At 43.2% G+C, this 26,062-nt stretch overlaps 1 protein-coding gene across 1 annotated transcript in view; it reads right to left on the bottom strand.

The window, feature by feature from the left end:
• Positions 1-1,107: 1,107 nt before the first annotated feature.
• The window catches only part of LOC139574378 (transient receptor potential cation channel subfamily M member 4-like), a 75,659-nt gene continuing 50,704 nt past the window's right edge, over positions 1,108-26,062 (bottom strand). Inside the window, exons 17-27 of the mRNA XM_071398900.1 lie at positions 24,604-24,705; positions 24,248-24,524; positions 21,126-21,241; positions 16,112-16,244; positions 9,913-10,087; positions 8,520-8,688; positions 7,893-8,074; positions 7,576-7,708; positions 7,242-7,314; positions 6,593-6,686; positions 1,108-6,413 (exon numbers count right to left, since the gene is read on the bottom strand). Coding sequence (XP_071255001.1) covers positions 6,361-6,413; positions 6,593-6,686; positions 7,242-7,314; positions 7,576-7,708; positions 7,893-8,074; positions 8,520-8,688; positions 9,913-10,087; positions 16,112-16,244; positions 21,126-21,241; positions 24,248-24,524; positions 24,604-24,705 — 1,507 coding nt within the window. The 3' untranslated portion in view covers positions 1,108-6,360. The remainder of the gene's footprint in view (positions 6,414-6,592; positions 6,687-7,241; positions 7,315-7,575; positions 7,709-7,892; positions 8,075-8,519; positions 8,689-9,912; positions 10,088-16,111; positions 16,245-21,125; positions 21,242-24,247; positions 24,525-24,603; positions 24,706-26,062) is intronic.

Raw genomic sequence — 26,062 nt, 5'->3', positions numbered from 1 at the left:
CCTTGAATAGTGCCCAAGAGGTACTGTAGCCATACCACTGGTGGAGTGAGCCCTCGGGCCCTCCAGAGTCTGTAACCCCTTGCTATTATAGACCAATATAATAATTCCACAATCCAATTGATGAGAGAGAGGTCTTACCCTAGCAGGGAGGTGCCCAGGACACAAAGAGTTGTTGCTCTTGTTCAAAGCTCTCGCTCAATCCAGGTATATGCGCAATGCATGTACTGGACACAAACGGTGGAGATGCTCTTCTTCCATGGAAGGGAAGGGCGGTGGATGGAAGCCACAAGCTCCAAGGTGAAACAAATGTAATTGCCTCTGACTTTAAACATAAATGCGAGGTTGGGCTACAAGGAAACCTTGGAAAAACCCAGGGCAAACTGTAGGCACGAATGGTGAACTGACATGTGCATGCAGCTGACTCACTAGCTTTGCGGACCTAATGGCGACCAGTAAAGTGGTCGTAAAGGAGAGAAAGTCAATAGACATGTTGCTGATAGATAGTCCATCTTTATATGATCTACACAACCTAACCAAATAAAGTGTTACCCATTTAAAAAAATACACAGATAATTTCAGAAGGCATTACATTTTGTTTGCATAGTTTTAAAATTCCATTCAACATGCTTACGTACATCTTGGAACAAAATCCTTAATATAGCAACTCTTATCTTACTTACATCTTTAACAAACTCCTTCAAATGCACTATTTTTAGGTGTCACTCTGGATACTTTGTAGAGGACCAAGGCCTAGATTTAATCACATCAAGCATTAACCGGTGATAGCTGACGCTCGTATAGCTGGGGGTTTGGCAGTGTCAGATGTTGTAACTTGACTTCAACATTAATCTGAAGACTGTTATTTATTAATTAACTAGCCATGTTTAATTGTTACCCAATTAACTTAATCATGTAGCAATTAACCCATTAGGATCTGGGGCACCACGAGAGTGATTCTTTAAAGAGTTACCATGTCCCGAATTAAACTCTCACATCTATAAACAGTCAACAATCATACCCTTGTATCATATCATCATTCTGAACAGTCATAACCTCCTTGCATCTGCAAAACCCCGAGCCTTACTTATGATTCAGTACTACACAAAATTGGTTTAATTATTTATTTACTAGCTAATTAAATGGGAACACAGGATAAACATACACACTCTGCACCGGTTATTGACTGGAGACGTAATACGCTGAAAACAGGTCCCTAGCGGAATGACAACAACATTGATGCTTGTTAAAGAAGAGATGGAGAGGGAGAGAGAGGGACACTTCACATTAGTACATTCCGAAACTACTCTCACCAAGAGTAACCATATAAACTCAGCAAAAAAAGAAACGTCCCTTTTTCAGGACCCTGTCTTTCAAAGATAATTTGTAAAAATCCAAATAACTTCACAGATCTTCCTTGTAAAGGGTTTAAACACTGTTTCCCATGCTTGTTCAATGAACCATAAACAATTAATGAACATGCACCTGTGGAACGGTCGTTAACTTCTTTGGTATAAGGGGCAGCATTTTCACTTTTGGATGAATTTCGTGCCCATAGTGAACTGCCTCCTACTCTGTCCCACATGCTAATATATGCATATTATTATTAGTATTGGATAGAAAACACTCTGAAGTTTCTAAAACGGTTTGAATGATGTCTGTGAGTATAACAGAACTCATATGGCAGGCAAAAACCTGAGACAAAATCCAAACAGGAAGTGAAAATTCTGAGAGTGGTCGTTGTTAAAGTCATCGCCTATTCAGTTCCCTGTAAAATATGGATCTGTTTGCACTTCATACGCCTTCCACTCGATGTCAACAGTCAGTAGAACGTGGAATGAAGCTTATGCTGTGTTGTGGGACCAGATGGAAGGGGAATGAGTCAGTGGTCTGGCAGATTGCCAGTTCTTGGTCACACGATTTCCTCATTATATCGTCTTGCGTTCCATTACTTATAGAGACTGAAAAGAATTCTCCGGTTGGAACCTTAGTGGATATAAATGATAACAACATCCTGAAGATTGAACTACTAAGTTTGACCAGTTTATACGACCTGGAATATAACTTTTTGAAGTATTCGTCCGACGTTTGCCTGCACCTGCGCGAGCGTTTGGACACGTGTACTACACATGCTAGCAAAATTAGCTTATTGGACATAAGTAATGGACATTATCGAACAAAACAACGATTTATTGTGGAACTAGGATTCCTGGCACTGCATTCTGATGAAGATAATCAAAGGTAAGGGAATATTTATGATGTAATTTTGTATTTCTGTTGACTCCAACATGGCGGAGAAATGTTGTTACATCTGAGCGCCGTCTCAGATTATTGCATGGTGTGCTTTTTACGTAAAGTTTTTTTTAAATCTAACACAGCGGTTGCATTAGGAACAAGTGTATCTTTAATTATATGTAAAACATGTATCTTTCATCAAAGTTTATGATGAGTATTTCTGTAATTTGACGTGGCTCTCTGTAATTACTCCGGATATTTTGGAGGCATTTCTGAACATGGCGCCAATGTAAACCGAGATTTGTGGATATAAATATGCACATTATTGAACAAAACATAAATGTATTGTGTAACATGATGTCATATGAGTGTCATCTGATGAAGATGTTCAAAGGTTAGTGATACATTTTATCTCTATTTCTGGTTTTTGTTACTACTATCTTTTGCTGGTAAAATGGCTGTGTTTTTCTGTGGCTATGTACTGAGCTAACATAATTGTTTGGTGTGCTTTGGCTGGATTCACAACATGTGTAGCTTTAATTTGGTGTCTTTCATGTGTGATTTCATGAAAGAATGATTTTTATAGTAAAATATTTGAATTTGGCGCGCTACATTTTTGGGGGATTTTGGCCAAGTGGGACGCTACCGTCCCACCTATCCTAGAGAAGTTAAGGCACTAACAGCTTACAGACGGTAGGCAATTAAGGTCACAGTTATGAAAACTTAGGACACTAAAGAGGCCTTTCTACTGACTCTGAAAAACACCAAATAAAGATGTCCAGGGTCCCTGCTCATCTGCGTGAACATGCCTTAGGCATGCTGCAAGGAGGCATGAGGATTGCAGATGTTGCTAGGGCAATAAATTGGCGTACTGTGAGACGCCTAAGACAGAGCTACAGGGAGACAGGACGGACAGCTGATCGTCCTCGCAGTGGCAGACCACGTGTAACAACACCTGCACGGAATCGGTACATCCGAACATCACACCTGCGGGACAGGTACAGGATGGCAACAACAACTGCCCGGGTTACACCAGGAACGCACAAACCCTCCATCAGTGCTCAGACTGTCCGCAAAAGGCTGAGAGAGGCTGGACTGAGGGCTTGTAGGCCTGTTGTAAGGCAGGTCCTCACCAGACATCACCGGCAACAACGTCGCCTATGGGCACAAACCCACAGTCGCTGGACCAGACAGGACTGGCAAAAAGTGCTCTTCACTGACGAGTCGCGGTTTTGTCTCATTTGGGGTGATGGTCAGATTTGCGTTTATCGTCGAAGGAATGAGCGTAGCACCAAGGCCTGTACTCTGGAGCAGGATCGATTTGGAGGTGGAGGGTTCGTCATGGTCTGGGGCGGTGTGTCACAGCATCATCGGACTGAGCTTGTTGTCATTGCAGGCGATCTCAATGCTGTGCGATACAGGGAAGACATCCTCCTCCCTCATGTGGTACCCTTCCTGTAGGCTCATCCTGACATGACCCTCCAGCATGAAAATGCCACCAGCCATACTGCTTGTTCTGTGCGTGATTTCCTGCAAGACAGGAATGTCAGTGTTCTGCCATGGCCAGCGAAGAGCCCGGATCTCAATCCCATCGAGCACATCTGGGACCTGTTGGATTGGAGGGTGAGGGCTAGCGCCACTCCCCCCCAGAAATGTCCGGGAACTTGCAGGTGCCCTGGTGGAAGAGTGGGGTAACATCTCACAGCAAGAACTGGTAAATCTGATGCAGTCCATGAGGAAGACATGCACTGCAGTACTTAATGCAACTGGTGGCCACACCAGATACTGACTGTTACTTTTGATTTTGACCCCCCCTTTGTTCAGGGACACATTATTCAATTTCTGTTAGTCACATGTCTGTGGAACTTGTTCAGTTTATGTCTCAGTTGTTGAAACTTGTTATGTTCATACAAATATTTACACATGCTAAGTTTGCTAAAAATAAACGCAGTTGACAGTAAGAGGACGTTTCTTTTTTTGCTGAGTTTACTTAGGGTTCGCCGGGGTCTCTCGGTGAACAGGGCAGCCTTAGAAAGGGGATTGGGCCTTTGAGGCATGCTTGTAAGGCTCTGATTGTCCGAAATGGTTCCAACAACTCCTTCTTCGTAGTTGACCGGTATCCAGTGACTTGTCATGTAGTCCTGAAAACAACTACAGAGTTGACTTTTCTTCCATTCACTCTTGAAGAGGGTTCTTTGAAGATCGGCTAGCCAGCCATATCGATGGTTTGAGCAGAGTAACAGGATGGTCCTACTTCAATTCACTTTTGACGATACTTTACTTAGGACAGTTAATCAGCCGTACCAGTGATTGTCTCCACCTCCTGTTGAGATTCAAAGTTCAAACCACTTTAAACCCACAGCAGCAGCTTCACGCTTTTCTGGTCCCATGTGGTTTTTTCTTAACCCATAATTTATAGATTTTGCTGGAAAGGGGCGGTTCCGGCAGGCTGGCACACTCCCTGACCTCACTCCGGGGCGGTGACTACTCACTGTGCAAAGTTCATGGAAAACAATTCTCTTATAGCTTCTCAAATCACATCCCTCTCTTAACAAAAACACTTTCATAATGTATCATATTACATGCACAACTCATAGTATGGAAACTTCATATATGTAGTGGGTATACTTTCCAAGTTACAGTATTTCCTTTATAACATTTTTAATGACATCGCAAAATAACATAAAAAATGACATTAGTGTTCTATAGATTGCCTCTGACCATTCCCCACGTTCTACGTTAGAAATATTGTTCCAGTAGCGGGAAAAAGTCTGTTGAGACAAAGCACATTCCTTTGGTGAATCTTGAGGGCGTAGGCCTGAATCTTCTCCCTTGATTTACAACAGGGCGTGAGTTGTTAATCCCCACTAATTCTTTCCTTCCCCCTCTATGGGTGAGAGGGGGTATGATTGAAGTTATTCATTGCAAACCTGATCTGACCTATTTTTGATTCTCGTGGACAGTCATCACACAGAAGTGTAGCTGCGTAAAAGCCTGTCATCAAGCATGTTGCATGTTTCCCAGTTGAAACCGTTTGCGCATATATTCTGACAAAATTGTGTGATGTTTTTGTTCGTTTTGGTGTTCGGCAGTTTTTTTCCCCGTGAGGCAAGTCGAAGTTCGATAGCCAAAGTCTACGCCCTTTTATCTGTAAATGGTGGGAACTATGGACGGGAATCTTCAATTAAGTGTTTGTTGTCATTCAACAAGAGAAGACTAGTTTTCATGCATTTTTTTTCACTTGAGAAATACTGCACCAAACATCTTAGTTCAATGTAAAATTGCGCCACTAAGACCTTGGCAAAATAAGTCCAAATGAACTGATTTATATTCGATTAATTCGGACTATTATGAGGACGTGTATACTGGCTATTTGTTACTATTGCGTCTCAAGAGGGACAACCTGTGATATTGCTGCTTTCAAAATGTTCAAGCAAAGGTCTTAAGGGAGTATGAGAGGCACAGACATTCACTCCTCCAAGCCGAGTTCTGCTAGGAGCAAACCAAACCTATGTTTGCAGCCTCCTTAATGCCACACTTCTGCCTGTGATAGGTATAGCACCAAAACTAGAACAGTTTCATTGCGTGCGTGTTGCAAAATACATTTACACATACAGTACCAGTCAAAAGTTTAAAACTATGAAATAACACATATGAAATCATGTAGTATCAAATTATATTTTATATTTGAGATTCTTCAAAGTAGCCACACTTTGCCTTGATGACACTTTGCTTCTGGGTGGCAGGTAGCCTAGAGGTTAGAGCTTTGGGCCAGTAATCGAAAGGTTGCTGGATCGAATCACCGAGCTGACAAGGTAAAAATGTGTCGTTCTGCCCCTGAACAAGGCAGTTAATCCACTGTTCCCCGGTAGGCCGTCATTGTAAATAAGAATTTGTTCCTTGTTAATACGTTTTAGCCAATGTGTTGTGACAAGGTAGGGGTGATATGCAGAAGACAGCCCTATTTGGTAAAAGACCAAGTCCATACTATGGCAAGAACAACTCAAATAAGCAAAGAGAAACGACAGTCCATCATTACTTCAAGACATGGCGATGGACGAATGAGCATCAAGTCAGACATTCTTTTGCCCTGAGTGACAGTGATTGTGTGTGTGTGTACACGTGTGTCTAGATTTCATTTTTCTCCATCAGACTTGGGTCAGCTAGTTGGAGAGTTAGATCTGAAAGAGAAAACAACAGAAACTGGAATTAATACATGAAACCAAGTAATAAAATTGACTGGGGATCAATAAAGTTAATATAAATGTTATATCCCATGACTGGAAAGGTCTCTCGGAGGTAGGAGGCAACATATGTGTAACCTATATCATATGTATTACATATCTGTATGTAACCTTACCTCGGAGAGCGGGAGGAGGACGTGTGGGCTTTAGCAAGTTACTCTGAGAGAAAGCTTGCACCATCCAGGAGAGGGCACTAGAACAGTACTCCAACTGTGAGAGAGACAGCAAGAGAGAGAGAGACAGACAGCAAGAGAGAGAGAGACAGACAGCAAGAGAGAGAGAGAGACAGACAGCAAGAGAGAGAGAGAGACACAGCAAGAGAGAGAGAGAGAGACAGCAAGAGAGAGAGAGAGAGACAGCAAGAGAGAGAGAGAGAGACAGCAAGAGAGAGAGAGAGAGAGAGAGAGAGAGAGAGAGAGAGAGAGAGAGAGAGAGAGAGAGAGAGAGAGAGAGAGAGAGAGAGAGAGAGAGGTGACCATGATGGATGGACTTTATACAGTGCTGAGCAGGCAGATTCAACAGCTGCAGTCCAAATGTTGAGGGAGAAACCAGGGGAGGCACATTGAGGCCCCGTCATGTACACACACACACGTGCGTGCACAGATACACACACTAAGCCCCCACCCCCCCCATTAAGAGCCACTAAAACTTCAGGCACGTGTCTCGTTGCCACTGCGCAGATAAAGCAGGGTGTGTGTGTGTGTGTGTGTGTGTGTGTGTTTGAGAGAGAGAGAGCTGCGGGCAGCAGCCCTGGTTGACACTGACCTCTGTCTCCAGCATTCTGAGCCTGCGGCCGTGGTCCCGGATCTCTGCCATCTGCTTTAGGACACTGTCCACCCTTCAGACACAACCGCAACACAGATTAGCGGTCAATTCACTTATCACTTCTCAGTCAATTTAGGAAGTGTATTAATTAGTTTGATTCATGAATTTAAAATGTAATTGACCCGATACCTAACACAGGAAGACAATCATTCTACACCATTCTATTCATAGGCCAGATCAAGTCGAGCTGTTAACTGAAGCTGTTAAATGAATCTGGCATTTAGTCGATGACATAAATAAGTGGATGAGGTTGAGAGATGGAGCGATGTCTGACTTGACAGAGGTGCGTTTGAGTCTCTCAGAGTCTTTCTCTCGCTCTCGTTTGTTCTGGGCAGACAGTATATTCTCCTTCTGGATGGCCTCCCATGTGTTCAGTCTACTGGCCTGCCTGCCACGGATATCCAGAACTGAAGGAGGGATAGAGGAGGGGAAAAGAGGGAAGAACAAAGAAAATGGGAAGAAGAGAAAATTAGAAAAATACTCTTGAAGGACAATGGAAGTAGACTTCTAAAATACTAGAAGTTCAATACTTGAAGTGAATGATCTGATCATTGGTCTCCCTTCCTCTGTCTCCCTCCCCCAGTCTCTCACCAAAGTGTTTGATCTTGACAGAGGGGATCCTGCGGATGTGTCTCTTGATGAAGAGGTGGAGGTGGGAGAGGATGATGAAGGGTGGAGCCAGACAGGGTCTAGAGTGGTACTCTGCGATCAAGTTGTAGCGCTGGAACTTCCAGTGGGTGTCGCTGTGCTCCTGCACTTTGGAGAATGTGTAACTGCAGGAAGGAAGGAAGGAGAGCGAGAAATGGTTATCAGGCAGAATATCAGGGAATAGGTGACTCCCGCTCATATAACAAATGATTGATTTTATTATACTTTTTGGTTTATTATTCTTTTACGTTTTGGGCCCCAATGGCACACATGAAAGAAGAGCCAGAAAAATATATGGCATTTTGACAACATTCAAACATGCAGGGCTAGTATCAAATAAGACACTTCAAAATTATATCAAGTTGATTCATTTAAATATAACAACAGTAAGGAACTAGATAAGATAAGATGAATTCAGGACTTCAGCCCACGGATTAAAGAGGCCTATTGAATGAGTGATGATCTCTCAAGGGGAACACAAATAGAGTGAAAACAGGCATATTGGGGGGGGTGCAAGATGGGAAAGAGGGACAGAATATGAAAGAGGGACAGACCGAGAGGGTCCGTTACCTGAACATGGCAATGAGCAAGTTGACCAGCAGGATGTTGGTGACCAGCAGGAAGATGACCAATAAGATGACCACCAGCCAGTTAGCATAGGTACTCGTGCAGGGCTCTGCACCTGCCTCAATCAGGGTGACGTTATTGGTGCACTCTATCCCCTCCTCCAGTTTATCAGCTACAGACAGACAGAGGGAGAGGAGGGAGGGAGACGGTGAGAGTTCAAAAGAGATGGGAAGAAGCAGGGGGAGGGGTGTGCAGAATACATATTTAAAATGGTACGACAAAGAGGGTAGGTTGGGCAGGGGTTGGAGTAGGGAATTGAGATGGGATACAGAGATAGAGGAACCGAGAAAGAGAGAGAGAGAGAGGCAGGTATACACATACACATATACACTGAGTATATAAACATTAGGAACACCTGCTCTTTCCATGACATAGACTGACTCGTGAATTCAGGTGAAAGCTATGATCCCTTATTGATGTCACCTGCCAAATCCACTTCAATCAGTGTAGATGAAGGGGCCTCAGGTTAAATAATGATTTTCAAGCCTTGAGACATGGATTGTGTATGTGTGCCATTCAGAGGGTGAATGGGCAAGACAAAATATTTAAGTGCCCTTGAACAGGTTATGGTAGTAGGTGCCAGGTGCACCGGTTTGTGTCAAGAACTGCAACGCTGCTGTGTTTTTCACGCTCAACAGTTTCCGGTGTGTCAAGAATGGTCCACCACCCAAAGGACATCCAGCCAATTTGACACAACTGTGGGAAGCATTGGAGTCAACATGGGCCAGCATCCCTGTGGAACACTTTCGACACCTTGTAAAGTCCATGCCCTGACGAATTCAGGCTGTTCTGAGGGCAAAAGGAGGGGTGCAACTCAATATTAGGAAGGTGTCCTTAATGTTTAGTAAGCTCAGTGTGCATACAGGTATATACACAGGTAACTGCCAAAAGAAAGGAAACACCAACATAAAGTGTCTTAATAGGGCATTGGGCCCCACGAGCCAGAACAGCTTCAATGTGCCTTGCCATAGATTCTACAAGTGTCTAGAACTCTACTGGAGTGATGCAACACCTTTTAATCCATGAGAAATTCCATCATTTGGTGTTTTGTGGACACACACACACACACACACAAAATCTCCTATCATCCTTTTAGACCCCTCTATCAAAGTCACAGATCTCTTCTAGCCATGGTAGCCAAAATAATGACCAACTGGGCATGTTTATACATGACCCTAAGTATGATGGAATGTTAATTGTTTAATTAACTTAGGAACCACCTACTTTCAATATACAGTACTTTGTATCCCTCATTTACTCACGTGTTTCCTTTATTTTGGCAGTTACCTGGACTATGTTACATGCAAACCACATTCGTACACAAACATTAACACACCATCCATTTCATGAATGGGGATATGTCCAAATATTTGCAGGTATGGCCTGTAGAACACTCGGCGGAAGATCCAACCGGGACGAGGATCGTAGGAGTAGAGCAGCGCCTGATTGGCTATGCCGTAGGCAATAAGCCACACCGCCAGGAAGAAGAGGAAGAAGAAGACGTCCTTCATCTGCCAATCAGGAGGGGAACAGGATATTAAGGGGAGAAAATGACATTGCCTTTTTTTATTTATTTTTTTACTTGTTTTTGGATATTAGTTGTTGCTGCCAAAACAAGCACCTGGATCTAGACCATAGACAGTGCTTTGCAAGTATTCAGACCACTTGGATTTACAAAGTGGGATTAAAATAGATTTATTTGTAATTTCTTTTCAACAATCTACACAAAATACTCTAAATGTTACAGTGGGAGATTTATTTTTATTTTTTTAAAGATGAATAGAAATTATATATATATATATTTATAATGATATATATATATATTCCACTTTGACAGAGTATTTTGAGTAAATTGTTGACAAAAAATTTACAATTAAATCAATGTTAATAAAATGTGATGAAATCCAAGGGGCCTGAATATTTTTGCTAGACAGGTTGGGAACTCTACTTCCCAAAAGCCAGTTTTAGCATGGCAGCGCCAATATGGACTTTCACCATTTTTAAGTAGTCAAATGGGTGGGACTGCCTATGGGTTAAGAAAGGATTACATCCGGATATTAGGAGGGATCAGACAATGAATTATACTTGTGAGCAAACATTCCATAACTGCAGGTGGCAGTAAATCGCAAACCTTGGCTTTATACCTGTTCAAACAACAAACTCAGGGTGGTTTGTTTGCACCCTTTCAGTTTGTTTGCTAATTCATAGAAGTTGTAAAAGGAAATGAACTACTTCAAAATGGAGATGGCCTCAATGGCACTGCCTATACTATCAGACTCAATAATGACACACACACACTGTTGCAATTGTTGCAACCCCTATTAATAGCCTGTTCAACCTCTCTTTCGTATCGTCTGAGATTCCCATAGATTGGAAAGCTGCCGCGGTTATCCCCCTCTTCAAAGGGGGAGACTCTCTAGACCCAAACTGACACAGACCTATATCTATTCTACCCTGCCTTTCTAAGGTCTTTGAAAGCCAAGTTAACAAACAGATTACCGACCATTTCGAATCTCACCGTACCTTCTCCGCTATGCAATCTGGTTTCAGAGCTGGTCATGGGTTCACCTCAGCCACGCTCAAGGTCCTAAATGATATCATAACCGCCATCGATAAGAGACATTACTGTGCAGCCGTATTCATCGACCTGGCTAAGGCTTTTCGACTCTGTCAATCACAACATTCTTAATTGGCAGACTCAACAGTCTTGGTTTCTCAAATGACTGCCTCGCCTGGTTCACCAACTACTTCTCTAACAAAGTTCAGTGTGTCAAATCGGAGGGCCTCTTGTCCGGACCTCTGGCAGTCTCTATGGGGGTGCCACAGGGTTCAATTCTCGGGCCGACTCTCTTCTCTGTATACATCAATGATGTCGCTTTCGCTGCTGGTGATTCTTTGATCCACCTCTACGCAGACGACATCATTCTGTATACTTCTGGCCCTTCTTTGGACACTGTGTTAACTAACCTCCAGACAAGCTTCAATGCAATACAACTCTCCTTCCGTGGCCTCCAACTGCTCTTAAATGCAAGTAAAACTAAATGCATGCTCTTCAACCGAACGCTGCCCGCAACTGCCCGCCCGCCTAGCATCACTACTCTGAATGGTTCTGACTTAGAATATGTGGACAACTACAAATGCCTAGGTGTCTGGTTAGACTGTAAACTCTACTTCCAGACTCATATTTAGCATCTCCAATCCAAAATTAAATCTAGAATCGGCTTCCTATTTCGCAACAAAGCATCCTTCACTCATGCTGCCAAACATACCCTCGTAAAACTGACCATCCTACCGATCCTCGACTTCGGCGATGTCATTTACAAAATAGCCTCCAACACTCTACTCAACAAATTGGATTGTCTATCACAGTGCCATCCGTTTTGTCACCAAAGCCCCATATACTACCCACCACTGCGACCTGTATGCTCTCGTTGGCTGCCCCTCGCTTCATACTCGTCGCCAAACCCACTGGCTCCAGGTCATCTACAATTCTCCGCTAGGTAAAGCCCCGCCGTATCTCAGCTCACTGGTCACCATAGCAGCACCCACCCGTAGCACGCGCTCCAGCAGGTATATCTCACTGGTCACCCCCAAAGCCAATTCTTCCTTTGGCCGCCTCTCCTCCCAGTTCTCTGCTGCCAATGACTGGAACGAACTGCAAAAATCTCTGAAGCTGGAGAATCTTACCTCCCTCACTAGCTTTAAGCACCAGCTGTCAGAGCAGCTCACAGATCACTGCACCTGTACATAGCTCATTCTGTAAATAGCCCATCCAATCTACCTCATCCCCATACTGTATTTATTTATTTATTTTGCTCCTTTGCACCCCAGTATCTCTACTTGCACATTCATCTTCTGCACACCCTACCATTCCAGTGTTTAATTGCTATATTGCAATTACTTCGCCACCATGGCCTATTTATTGCCCTAGCTCTCTTATCCTACCTCATTTGCACATGCTGTATATAGATTTTTCTACTGTATTATTGATCGTATGTTTGTTTATTCCATGTGTAACTCTGTGTTGTTGTATGTGTCGAACTGCTTTGTTTCATCTTGGCCAGGTCGCAGTTGTAAATGAGAACTTGTTCTCAACTAGCCTACCTGGTTAAATAAAAGGTGAAATAAATAAATAAATAAACACAAACTTTTTTCGAATTTTGTCACATTACAGCCTTATTCTAAAATTGATTACATTTTTAAAAATCTACACACAATACCCCATAATGGCAAAGTGAAAACAGGTTCTTAGCAATTAAAAACAAAAATACCTTCGTTACATAGGTATTCAGACCCTTTGCTATGAGACTCGAAATTGAGCTCAGGTGCATCCTGTTTTCATTGATCATGATTGGAGCCCACCTGGGGTAAATTCAATTGATTGGACATGATTTGGAAAGGCACACACCTGTCAATATATAAGGTCCCACAGTTGACAGTGCATGTCAGAGCAAAAACCAAGCCATGAGGTCGAAGGAATTGTACATAGAGCTCCGAGACAGGATTGTGTCAAGGCACAGATCTGGGGAAGGGTACCAAATCATTTCTGCAGCATTAAAGGTCCTCAAGAACAGTGGCCTCCATCATTCTTAAATGGAAGAAGTTTGGAACCACCAAGACTCTTCCTAGAGCTGGCCGCTCGGCCAAACTGAGCAAATCGGGGGAGAAGGGCCTTGGTCAGGGAGGTGACCAAGAACCCGATGGTCAATCTGACAGAACTCCAGAGTTCCTCTGTGGCGATGGGAGAAACTTCCAGAAGGACAACCATCTCTGCAGAACTCCACTAATCAGGCCTTTACCCAAGAAGGCAAATATAACTGAACTAAATGACTACCGCCCTGTAGCACTCACTTCTGTCATCATGAAGTGCTTTGAGAGGCTAGTCAAGGATCATATCACCGCTACCTCACCGGCCACCCTAGACCCACTTCAGTTTGCATACCGCCCCGACAGGTCCACAGATGACGCAATCGCCATCGCACTGCACACTGCCCTATCCCATCTGGACAAAAATAATACCTATGTAGAATGCTGTTCATTGACTACAGCTCAGCATTCAACATCATAGTACCCTCCAAGCTCATCATCAAGCTGGAGGCCCTGGGTCTCAACCCCTCCCTGTGCAACTGTGTCCTGGACGTTGACGTGCCGCCCCAGGTGGTGAAGGTAGGAAACAACATCTCCACTTCACTGACCCTCAACACTGGGGCACCACAATTGTTTGTGCTCAGCCCTATCCTGTACTCCCTGTTCACCCACGACTGCGTGGCCATGCACGCCTCCAACTCAATCATCAAGTTTGCAGACGACACAACAGTAGTGGGCTTGATCACCAACAACGACGAGACAGCCTACAGGGAGGAAGTGAGGGCACTCGGAGTGTGGTGTCAGGAAAACAACCTCTCACTCAACGTCAACAAAACAAAGGAGATGATCGTGGACTTCAGGAAACAGCAGAGGGAGCACCCCCCTATCCACATCAAAGGGTCAGCAGTGGAGAAGGTGGAAAACTTTAAAGTTCCTGGGCATACACATCACAGACAAACTGAAATGGTCCAACCACACAGACAGTGTGGTGAAGAAGGTGAAACAGCACCTCTTCAACCTTTGGAGGCTGAAGAAATTTGGCTTGTCACCAAAACCCTGACAAACTTTTACAGATGCAATCGAGAGCATCCTGTCGGGCTGTATCACAGCCTGGTACTGCAACTGCACCGCCCTCAACCGCAAGGCTCTCCAGAGGGTGGTGCGATCTGCACAACACATCACCGGGGGAAAACTACCTGCCCTCCATGACACCTACAGCACCCAATGTCACAGGAAGGTTTAAAAGATTGTCAAGAACAACAACCACCTGAGCTACTGCCTGTTCACACCGCTATCATCCAGAAGGCGAGGTCAGTACAGGTGCAACAAAGCTGGGACCTTGAGATTGAGAAACAGCTTCTATTTCAAGGCCATCAGACTGCTAAACAGCAATCACTAACTCAGAGAGGCTGCTGCCCACATTGAGACCCAATCACTGTACACTTTAATAAATGGATCCCTAGTCACTTTAAGCAATGCCACTTTAATAATGTTTACATATCTTAAATTACGCATATCACATGTATATACTGTATTTTATACCATCTAATGCACCTTGCCTATGCCACTCGGCCATCGCTCATCCATATATTTATATGTACATATTCTCATTCGCCCTTTTAGATTTGTGTGTATTAGGTCGTTGTTGGGAATTGTTAGATATTACTGCACTGTTGGAACTAGAAGCACAAGCATTTCGCTACACTCGCATTAACATCAGCTAACCATGTGTATGTGACCAATAAAATTTGATTTGATAGTAGAGTGACCAGACGGAAGCCACTCCTCAGTAAAAGTGGAGTTTGCCAAAAGCCACTTAAAGACTCTCAGACCATGAGAAACAAGATCCTCTGGTCTGATGAAACCCAGATTGAACTATTTGGCCTGAATGCCAAGCATCACATCTGGAGGAAACCTAGCACCATCCCTACGGTGAAGCATGGTGGTGGCAGAATCATGCTGTGGAGATGTTTTTCAGCGGCAAGGACTGGGAGACTAGTCAGGATCGAGGCAAAGATGAACGGAGCAAAGTACACAGATCCTTGATGAAAACCTGCTCCAGAGCTCTCAGGACCTCAGACTAAGCACACAGCCAAGACAAAGCAGGAGTGGCTTCGGGACAAATCTCTGAATGTGCTTGAGTGGCCCAGCCAGAGCCTGGACTTAGACCTGATCAAACATCTCCAGATAGACCTGGAAATAGCTGTGAAGAAATGAGCTTGAGAGGTTCTGTAGAGAAGAATGGGAGAAATTCCCCAAATACAGTTGTGCCAAGCTTGTAGCGTCATACCCAAGAATACTCGAGGCTGTAACTGCTGCCAAAGGTGCTTCAACAAAGTACTGTTTTTGCTTTGTCATTATGGTGTATTGTGTGTAGATTGATGAGGGGGAAATTAATGAAGGCTTAACTTAACGAAATGTGGAAAAAGTAAAGTGGTCTGAATACTTTTCGAAGGCACTGTATACACATACAGTGTATATACAATACCAGTCAAAAGTTTGGACAAACCTACTCATTCCAGGGTTTTCATAATTTTTACATTGTAGAATAATAGTGAAGACATCAAAACTATGAAATAACACATATGGAATCATGTAGTAACCAAAAAAGTGTTACACAAATCAAAATATATTTTATATGAGATTATTCTTCTCCGCCCCATCTCATTTTATTTCTCTCAAATTGTAGCAAACTTGCTTTAAAATTGCAACATTTTCTCTACGCCCATGGCAAAATGTGTAGAATTGCAGGAAATGAACTCTAAAACTAAATTTTACTAGGGCTCCCAAAAAGCTTTAAGGCTAGGACTTTGACTGCATGTATGTGGGTACGCAGAGCCCCTCATTACCAATTTTTTGTGGCCCTCGCAACCATGAAAGTTGTCAATCCCTGATGTAGACGCACTGTAGTAAAAAGGGTTTCATCCCTCTTTTTAGATTGCCCTCACCATTTTTTCAACGATGATGATCTTGGGTCCCAGCTGTTTGTGGATGGCGAATATGTGGATGAGACGGAGGGTAAACACCATGTAGTCCACAGCCATCACAGCCCGGCCAAACTCATAGGACCATGGGAACATTCTAGAACACACAACAAACACCTGGTTATAGTCGGCTCTGAAAGAAAGTTGAAAATAGTTATTTTCGGATGTTGAAAATACGTATTTTCCAGACATTGAAAATATGTATTTTCCCAATGTTGAAATCAGGCAAATTTTTGGTTCTGAATGAAACTTAAATTTATAGACGTCTATGATTGGTTCAGATTTGGTCCGGATGGTGGACGTTGAAATCAAGGCTGGTCTGGACCGCACCAAAAAAAGAAAACGGATAAGGCATTGGCCCATGCTTATTGAGGTGTAGCCTACAGTGTCCCCTGACATTGAATTTTAGGAACGCCCATCTATGTGCTAAGCCTACCATTTGTAGAACACCAAAAAATACATCCAAAACATGTTGGCTCGTGCTTACCGGGGTGTAGCCTACCATGTCGACAGCAATGGAATTTTATGAATGCTCATCATTTGTAAAACAGGCCATTGCATTGGATTTATTAGTCCTGATTCCTGTGACTAATCAATTTGGCCAATAAGCTCTGAATATCAGCTACCCAACTTTATCAGGATTTATCGTGAGCCTGTTTGCAATGTGTTTACACAGCGGGAAATATAGAAGTATTTTCTTTTTCGCTATGATCAGCTTGTCGAAAATACAAATTTGAAACCACTAATCATGACAATGGGGTGAAACTCCTGAACAACAGCTGTAATTGTCCATTCCATATTATCAATTTAACTTTGAACTGTCCTGTTTTTAACATACGTTGTTTGTTAACATTAGTTATTTGATTGGGCGCCATTTAGGTTAGGCTACTTGATCGGAGAAAACGGCATGATGTAAAAAGTGTCCGTCTCATTACATAGTCATAAATGTTTATCTCCAGCCTGTGGGCTACAGAAAAGGCTACATACTCTTTCTACCATATCCTATATCTTCTACATGATTTATGTTAGATACTTTTTTTGACGGAATGTTGGTGGAGCACCGCAGCGATGCGTCTCTCCAACAGCACCCTGAAGAGGTGCGCTGGGAATGGACAAGCACCCCTGCCTTTGACAAAATGGGCACTGTTTATCACAGTATGTCATCAGCGCTCACCTAAAAAGCCCATATGCCACTGGTTGAGAGAAATTGTATTTGTTTTTGGGCAGAATTCAAATTAAATGTTATCACATGCGCCAAATACAACAGGTGTAGGTAGACCTTAGAGTGGAATTCTTACTTACAAGCACTTAACCAACAATGCAGTTAAGACAATACCAACAAAAAAACAAACAAGTAAGAGATAAGAATAACAAATAATTTAAGAGCAGCAGTAAATAACAATAGTGGGGCTATTTACAGTACAGGGGGTACCGGAACAGAGTCAATGTCAATGTGCGGGGGCACCGATGTCGAGGTAATTGAGGTAATATGTACATGTAGGTAGAATTAATAAAGTAAAGGGGGGGGGGGGGGGGGGGGTGTAAATAGTCTGGGTAGCCATTTGTTCAGGAGTCTTATGGCTTGGGGGTAGAAGCTATTTAGGAGCATTTTGGACCTAGACTTGGTGCTCCGGTACCGCTTGTCGTGCGGTAGCAGAGAGAACAGTCTATGACTAGGGTGGCTGGAGTCTTTGACAATTTTTAAAGCCTTCCTCTGACACCGCCTGGTATAGAGGTCCTGGATGGCAGGAAGCTTGGCCCCGTGATATACTGGGCCGTACGCACTACCCTCTGTAGTGCCTTGCGGTCGGAGGCCGAGCAGTTGCCATATCAGGCAGTGATGCAACCAGTCAGGATGCTCTCGATGGTGTAGCTGTAAAACCTTTTGAGGATCCATGCCAAATCTTTTCAGTCTCCTGAGGGGTAGTAGGTTTTCTCGTGCCCTCTTCACGACTGTCTTGGTGTGCTTGGACCATGTTAGTTTGTTGGTGATGTGGTTATCTCCTTTGTCTTGATCACATTGAGGGAGAGGTTGTTGTCCTTGCACCACATGGTCAGGTCTCTGACCTCCTCCCTATAGGCTGTCTCATCGTTGTCGGTGATCAGGCCCACCACTGTTGTGTCATCAGTAAACTTGATGGTGTTGGAGTAGTGCCTGACCGTGCAGTCATGAGTGAATAGGGAGTACAGGAGGGGGCTGAGAACGCACCCCTGAGGGGCCCCCGTGTTGAGGATCAGCGTGGTGTTACCACCTGGGGCGGCCCGTCAAGAAGTCCAGGATCCAGAGGGAGGTGTTTAGTCCCAGGGTCCTTAGCTTGTTGATGATCTTTGAGGGCACTATGGTGTTGAACCCTGAGCTGTAGTCAATGAATAGCATTCTCACATAGGTGTTTTTTTTTGTCCAGGTGTGAAAGGGCAGTGTGGAGTGCAATAGAGATTGCATCATCTGTGGATCAGTTGGTGCGGTATGCAAATTGGAGTGGGTCTAGGGTTTCTGGGATAATGGTGTTGATGTGAGCCATGACCAGCCTCTCAAAGCATTTCATGGCTACAGATGTTAGTGCTACGGGTCGGTAGTCATTTAGGCAGGTTACCTTAGTGTTCTTGGGCAGAGGGACTATGGTGGTCTGCTTGAAACATGTTGGTATTACAGACTCAAACAGGGAGAGGTTGAAAATGTCAGTGAAGACACTTGCCAGTTGGTCAGCGCATGCTCAGAGTACACGTCCTTGTAAATCCATCTGGCCCTGCGGCCTTGTGAATGTTGACCTGTTTGAAGGTCTTACTTACATCGGCTGCGGATAGCTTGATCACACAGTCATCCGGAACAGCTGATGCTCTCATGCATGTTTCAGTGTTACTTGCTTGGAAGCAAGCATAGATGTTATTTATTTTGTTTGGTAGGCTCGTGTCACTGGGCAGCACTCGGCTGTGCTTCCCTTTGTAGTCTGTAATAGTTTGCAAGCCCTGCCACATCCGACAAGCGTTGGAGCCGGTGTAGTACGATTCGATCTTAGCCCTGTATTGATGCTTTGCCTGTCTTATGGTTCGTCGGAGGGCATAGCGGGATTTCTTATAAGCTTCCGGGTTAGAGTCCTGCTCCTTGAAAGCGGCAGCTGTACCCTTTAGCTCAGTGCAAATGTTGCCTGTAATCCATGGCTTCTGGTTGGGGTATGTATGTACAGTCACTGTGGGGACGATGTCCTCGATGCACCTATTTATAAAGCCAGTGACTGATGTGGTGTACTCCTCAATGCCATCGGAAGAATCCTGGAACATATTCTGTTCTGTGCTAGCAAAGCAGTCCTGTAGTTTAGTATCTGCTTCATCTGACCACTTTTTTATAGACTGGTGCTTCCTGCTTTCATTTCTGCTTGTAAGCAGGAATCAGGAGGATAGAATTATGGTCCGATTTGCCAAATGGAGGGTGAGGGAGCGCTTTGTACGTGTCTCTGTGTGTGGAGTAAAGGTAGTCTAGAATTTTTTTCCCTCTGGTTGCACATTTAACATGCTGATAGAAATTAGGTCAAACTGATTAAAGTCCCAGGCCACTAGGAGCACCGCCTCTGGATGAGCGTTTTCCTGTTTTCTTATGGCGGTATACAGCTCATTGAGCAAGGTTTTAGTGCCAGCATCGGTCTGTGGTGGTATGTAGACAGCAGGCTGGTAGGGCTAACGTTAGCAACCTTGTAAGCTGATTTGTAACAATACATTCATAAAGTATTTGCTTGTAAGTTGTCTGAAAATTTAATTGAAACTAGTAGTCAAGTGTGCAAACTATTTGGTTTAATTTGAAGTTATACATTTGATATTTGTTAGAATTTACATTATTGGGAATAGCATGGCTTGCCGGGTCCTTCATATAATGTCACACTCCACAAAAACATTTTCCAATATTGACTTTGGCGGTTTTATGTAATAACTTGAAAAATAGAAAAGCGACGTGTAACTTCATATTGGGACTTTTGATGCGTATACTAATGCAAATCCATATGTTACATGTGGTTATGTTTAGCTACCTACCCTTTAAGTTGGAAGGTCAAACCGAATCGTATATGGATGTGGCTGTAAATACTCATTCTCCAACAGCCATTGTTTTTCAATAGGACACAATGGAAAGAGTCACTATATGTACTACCCTTTGGAATTATAGTGTAGAGTAGAATGCACTGCTGAAATAACTGGGTTGTATATAACAATATATTCCACTCATTATCTGATGAGCTGGGGAATTTCAAGCAGAGAGACAGGCAATACTGAATCAGTTGACAAGTCACGTAGAAAAGGTGATCTTGTACAATGTTTCATGGAGCAGAAAAGGCATACAACATCATTCAACGTATTTACAGTAGCCAACTGCATTACAATACCCCTATTTCTGATGATTTGTCCTACGTATGTACTGTATAAGAATAATGAAACTAAGACTGACATATTTCTCAACATGCTCAAAACCTGCCATTGGATACAAATGATTGTAAAAAAAAAAAAACTGTGCAATGTCAGGTTAGTCATATATTGTATGGAAAATTATATTTACCATGTAACATTTTTTTCTTCTTCAGTACTTCAAAAATAACAGTTTTGAAATGTTTATCTTGTATTTTTTTCTATTGGATTAAATGGTAGTTAAAATGACTAAATGGTGAGCCTATCATTACCTGATAAGCTGGTGACAAAAAATGTTTTCATGGTATTTCACGGACAAACTTTGATTTTGCATGAATGACTCAGGTGTGAAAGATGTGTGAAACCCCAATGAATGCTCAATCAAAGGTTCTGAACATAACACTTGTAATTCTCCCTGTCTTATCAGTTTAGAGTTTTGTACTTACCAGAGTTTTGAAAAATATACCACTTACATCTGGAAAACGTGCCAAAGTGATTGAAAAAAAACGAATATTAGAAATAAAAAAAGCTCTGTTTACATCGACACACAGCCATAAACACGTGCACATATACATGTAAAAACACACACCTGCAGCACATGCCCAGTGCAAAGAGTGAGATGGCTGTGATGTCACACTTATTCCACATGTCCTGGATGTAGAGCTTCATCCTCTGATATAAAGTAGTGCTGCCCCTGAAGAACGTCTGACAGATAGAGAGAAGGACAGAAAGGGAGGGAGAGAGCAATAATTTTAAAAAATATTGTCACCTCCAAAATGAATGGCAGCCTTGATAAAGATGACCAAAAAATACATATTGAGCTATATATACACAAAGTGCAAAGAAAAAGTATTTGCCTCCTTTCAAATTTTCTTTACTTTTGCATATTTTGGATGTTGAACGTTCAACCAAAAGATAATATGAGATAAAAGGAACCCGAGTGAACAAATAACACAACAATTACATACTTATAAAATGTATTTCATGAACAAAGTTATGCAACACCCAATGCCCCTGTGTGAAAAAGTAATTGCCTCCTTACACTCAATAACTGGTTGTGCCGCCTTTAGCTGCAATGACTGCAACCAAACGCTTCCTGTAGTTGATCAGTCTCTCACAACGCTGTGGAGGAATTTTAGCCCACTCTTCCATGCAGAACTGCTTCAACTCAGTGACATGTGTGGGTTTTCAAGCCTGAACTGCTCTCTTCAAGTCCTGACACTATTGGGATTAGGTCTGGCCATTCCACAGTAATAACCTCATACCAACGGTCAAGCCTGAACTGCTCTCTTCAAGTCCTGACACTATTGGGATTAGGTCTGGCCATTCCACAGTAATAACCTCATACCAACGGTCAAGCATGGTGGTGGTAGTGTGATGGTTTGGGGATGCTTTGCTGCCCCAGGACCTGGACAACTTGACTTAATAGAAGGAACCATGAATTACACTATCAGAGAATTCTACAGTAGAATGTCAGGCCATCCGTCTGTGAGCTGAAGTGCAGCTGGGTCATGCAGCAAGACAATGATCCAAAACACACAATTAAGTCTACATGAAAATGGTTAAAAAGCAACACATTTGAAGTTTTGGAATGTCTTAGTCAAAGTCCAGACCTAATCCCAATTGAGATGTTTGGCAGGACTAGAAACAAGCAGTTCTTGCTTGAGAAAACGGCAATGTCGCTGCGTTAAAGCAATTCTACATGCAAGAGTGGGCCAGAATCCCTCTACAGCGATGATCAACAACCACAGGAAGCATTTGGTTGCAGTCATTAAAGGTGGTACAACCAGTTATTGAGAGTAAGTGGGCAATTACTTTTTCACGTAGGGAATTGGGTGTTGCATAACTTTGTAAATTAAATAAATAAAATAAGCATACATTTTTGTTATTTGTAAACTCAGGTTCACATTATCTAATTTTAGGTTTTGGTTGAAGATCTGATAACATTCATTATGAAAAATACAGAAAATCTGAAAGGGGGCAAATACTTTTTCACGGCACTGTAGAGCGAGCGAGAGCAAGAGCGAGAGCGATTCAAGTTCCTCGGTGTCCACATCACTGAGGACTTTAACATGGTCTTCTCAACCCAGCAGGAGGCTGAAACGATTTGGCACGGCCCCTCAGATCCTTTTATAGCTGCACCATCGAGAGCATCCTGACTGGTTGTATCACTTGCATGGCAACTGCACCAACCTCGACCAGAAGGCCCTACAGAGGGTGGTGCGGACAAACACTCACCACCACGCACACACTCAGCCACGACTAATTGTACCCTTTTTGGTCCACCAGCTTCAAACAGCTGTAAAAACTATATTTTGTGTTATTGAAAATGTATTTCACAGCGATTTAGATGGTACAATGATTTCCACTAGATAACACAGCCACAGAGTCAGAACAGCTTTCCCAGTTTGACAACAGATGCCACTCTGGTGGGAGAAATGAATAGGCAAATATCACAGCCAAAAACAACACTGGTGGATAAGTAATATTATGAAACACTATCATTCCGCTATTAGCAGCAGATACAGTATATTATGGAAATTTTCTGAAATTACAATGCAAAAATTCAACAACAAAAAAATCCTGTATAGCACCTTTAACAAGTAATACAACAGAATCTCAAAAAGAACCTGTCAAAATGATTGGCAAGGGTCCCTGTTTTCAACACTTTGTGCACCCCCCGTTGCGAGGATAACGGCACCTAGCCTTTTTCTATAATGTTTTATGAGATTGGAGAACACATTGAGAGGGATCCATCTTCCATACAGAATCTTTCCAGAACTTTGATATCCTTCGGTCTTTGCACAAGGACTGCCCTCTTCAATTCAAACCACAGGTTTTCAAATGGGGTTGAAGTCCAGCGACAGATTGCAGCTGCAAAACGTTGATTTTGTGGTCAATTAACCATTTCTTTATGGAATTTTGATATATACATAGTCTTGATGAAAGATCCCCTTAGGGTCAAGTTTCAGCCTCCTGGCAGAGGCAGCCAGGTTTTTAGCTACAGTATCCTGGTACTTGGCAGACTTTTTTTGATGCCGTTGAACTTAACAAGGGAACCAGGACCAGTAGAAGCAGAACAGCCCCGTAACATAAAAGATCCACCGCCATATTTTACAGTAGGTTCTGCATATGCATCCTTCTTTCAAATCAAATGTTATTCGTCACGTGCTTCATAAACAACCGGTGTAGACTAACAGTGAAACGCTTACTTATGGGTCCTTTTCCAACAATGCGGAGTTAAAGATGTTTTTTTTTAATACTGACACAAGGAATCAATCCACAGTGAATAACAAATAACAATAACGAGTAAAAATAACAATAACAAAAATAACATGATACAGTACAGGGGTAGATATGTACATATAGGTAGGGGTGAAGTGACTAGGCAAAGGACAGATACTAGACTGAGCTGTAGCAGTAGTGTATGTGAAGCAGTAGCAGCAGCGTATGTGGCGAGTGTAACATTTCTGCGCATACAATAGAGTTCGATATTTGCATTATTTATTTTGCTCATCTTTATCAAATGATGCCAATCATTTTTTAACTGACTATATATTTATATGTTTTAGTGTGTGTGTGTGTGTGTGTGTGTGTGTGTGTGTGTGTGTGTGTGTGTGTGTGTGTGTGTGTGTGTGTGTGTGTGTGTGTGTGTGTGTGTGTGTGTGTGTGTGTGTGCGTGTGTGTGTGTTTACATGTGATGCGTCCTACCTGTCGAAACTCCTCACAGACCAGGGTGAAGACCCAGAAGTAGAGAACAAACTCTAAGGTGGACGGGCCATGAGGGGGCGGGGGCTTGAAGTCCAACAATAGGACGTAAGCAAACAGGCTGAGGAACAGGAAGTACATCAGCACGTTGCCTAGAAACCCCGTGACGGGCGCAAACCAGAACTCCCTCCAGCGTAGCAGTATGAAGGACCTCTTAGGATTGGAGGGGGCACCTTTCAGATTGACCCTTATAGCAGCATATTCCTCAGCATCCTCATCCCTGAGAGGACAAGAATGAGAATAATTACTTTTTGTGTGTGCATGCATGTGTGCGAGCGTGCATGCGTGTGTGTGTTTACATGATGTCGGTGAGGGAGAACATGGTGGCATCGCCTCCGTCCAGACTGTCTGTGTCTTGACCATGGGGCACCTGCTCAGTCTTCCCCTCTTCCTCAGGTTCCCTGAGAAAGAGAGATAGAGGTAGAGATAGAGCGAGCTGATAAACTGACAGACACACAGACATTGCGCAGAGGAAACTTCCCTTCCCCACCAGCCTAATTTCTCAAATTCACACCCTATGAGGAAAATAAGGAATGTTTTACATATTGGCCATTTGCCACATATTGGAAACTTTTTTACTCTTCACCACCAACCACATGAAAAACCACTATAGTTTACTATAGTGTAAATACTTTTGTATTACTATATTACTATAGTTATTGTCATTCCAGACTGTATTTCTGCAGGGGTTTTCAAACTGGGGTCCGTGGAGGTATTGCAGGGGTCCGCGAAAATAAAAATGCCCATTTGAAAATGTTTATTTTTTTTAATATATTTTTTCCTTCTTTTTAAAAATAAATTTTACCCCCCTTTTCTCCCCAATTTTCGTGGTATCCAATTGCTAGTAATTACTATCTTGTGTCATCTCTACAACTCCCGTACGGGCTCGGGAGAGACGAAGGTCGAAAGCCATGCGTCCTCCGAAACACAACCCAACCAAGCCGCGCTGTGCCTCCAACCCGGAAGCCAGCCGCACCAATGTGTCGGAGGAAACACTGTGCACCTGGCTCCCTTGGTTAGCGTGCACTGCGCCCAGCCCGCCACAGGAGTCGCTGGTGCGCAATGAGACAAGGATATCCCTACCGGCCAAACCCTCCCTAACCCGGACGACGCTAGGCCAATTGTGCATCGCCCCACGGACAGCGATGCACAATTGCCGGTCGCGGTCGCGGCCGGCTGCGACAGAGCCTGGGCGCGAACCCAGAGCCTCTGGTGGCGCAGCTAGCACTGCGATGCAGTGCCCTAGACCACTGCGCCACCCGGGAGGCCTTGAAAATGTTTTTTTTATGAATATCACTAGCTGTAACAGAATACCACCGTGGATAAAATGGAATGTCTCTGTGTCCAGTATAAAGAAAGTTAGATGGATATAGTTTCACAAGCAAATGCTAACTAGTGTGTGACTGGACGTCTACAGGAACAGTTAGCATGCTAGCTGGTCCTGTTCACCCAACTCTGGGGAAGTAGATACATATATTTGTAATATGGAGAAAATTACTGTCATTGGAATTAATTACAGGGTTTGTTCTGAATAGAAAATTCTTAGGCGGGCCGTCTAAGTGGTAATTTACGGATGGAAAAACAGTTTGTGTCTATTGAACTATACTGCATATAACAATCAAATAAAAGCTAAAAAGTCGGGGAGAACAGAATATTCTGAGAAGTCCTCCATCAGCTTCAACGGTGATTGATGACCAAGAAAGCGATAACTGGGTGCGCTAGGCTACTATAGCATGACAGGAGCCCAATTCCGTAACC

This window comes from Salvelinus alpinus, chromosome 1, assembly GCF_045679555.1.
Source record: "Salvelinus alpinus chromosome 1, SLU_Salpinus.1, whole genome shotgun sequence".
Lineage (NCBI taxonomy): Eukaryota > Metazoa > Chordata > Actinopteri > Salmoniformes > Salmonidae > Salvelinus > Salvelinus alpinus.
Note: the sequence above shows the minus strand (reverse complement) of the source record. Positions and strands in the feature narration are given on the sequence as shown.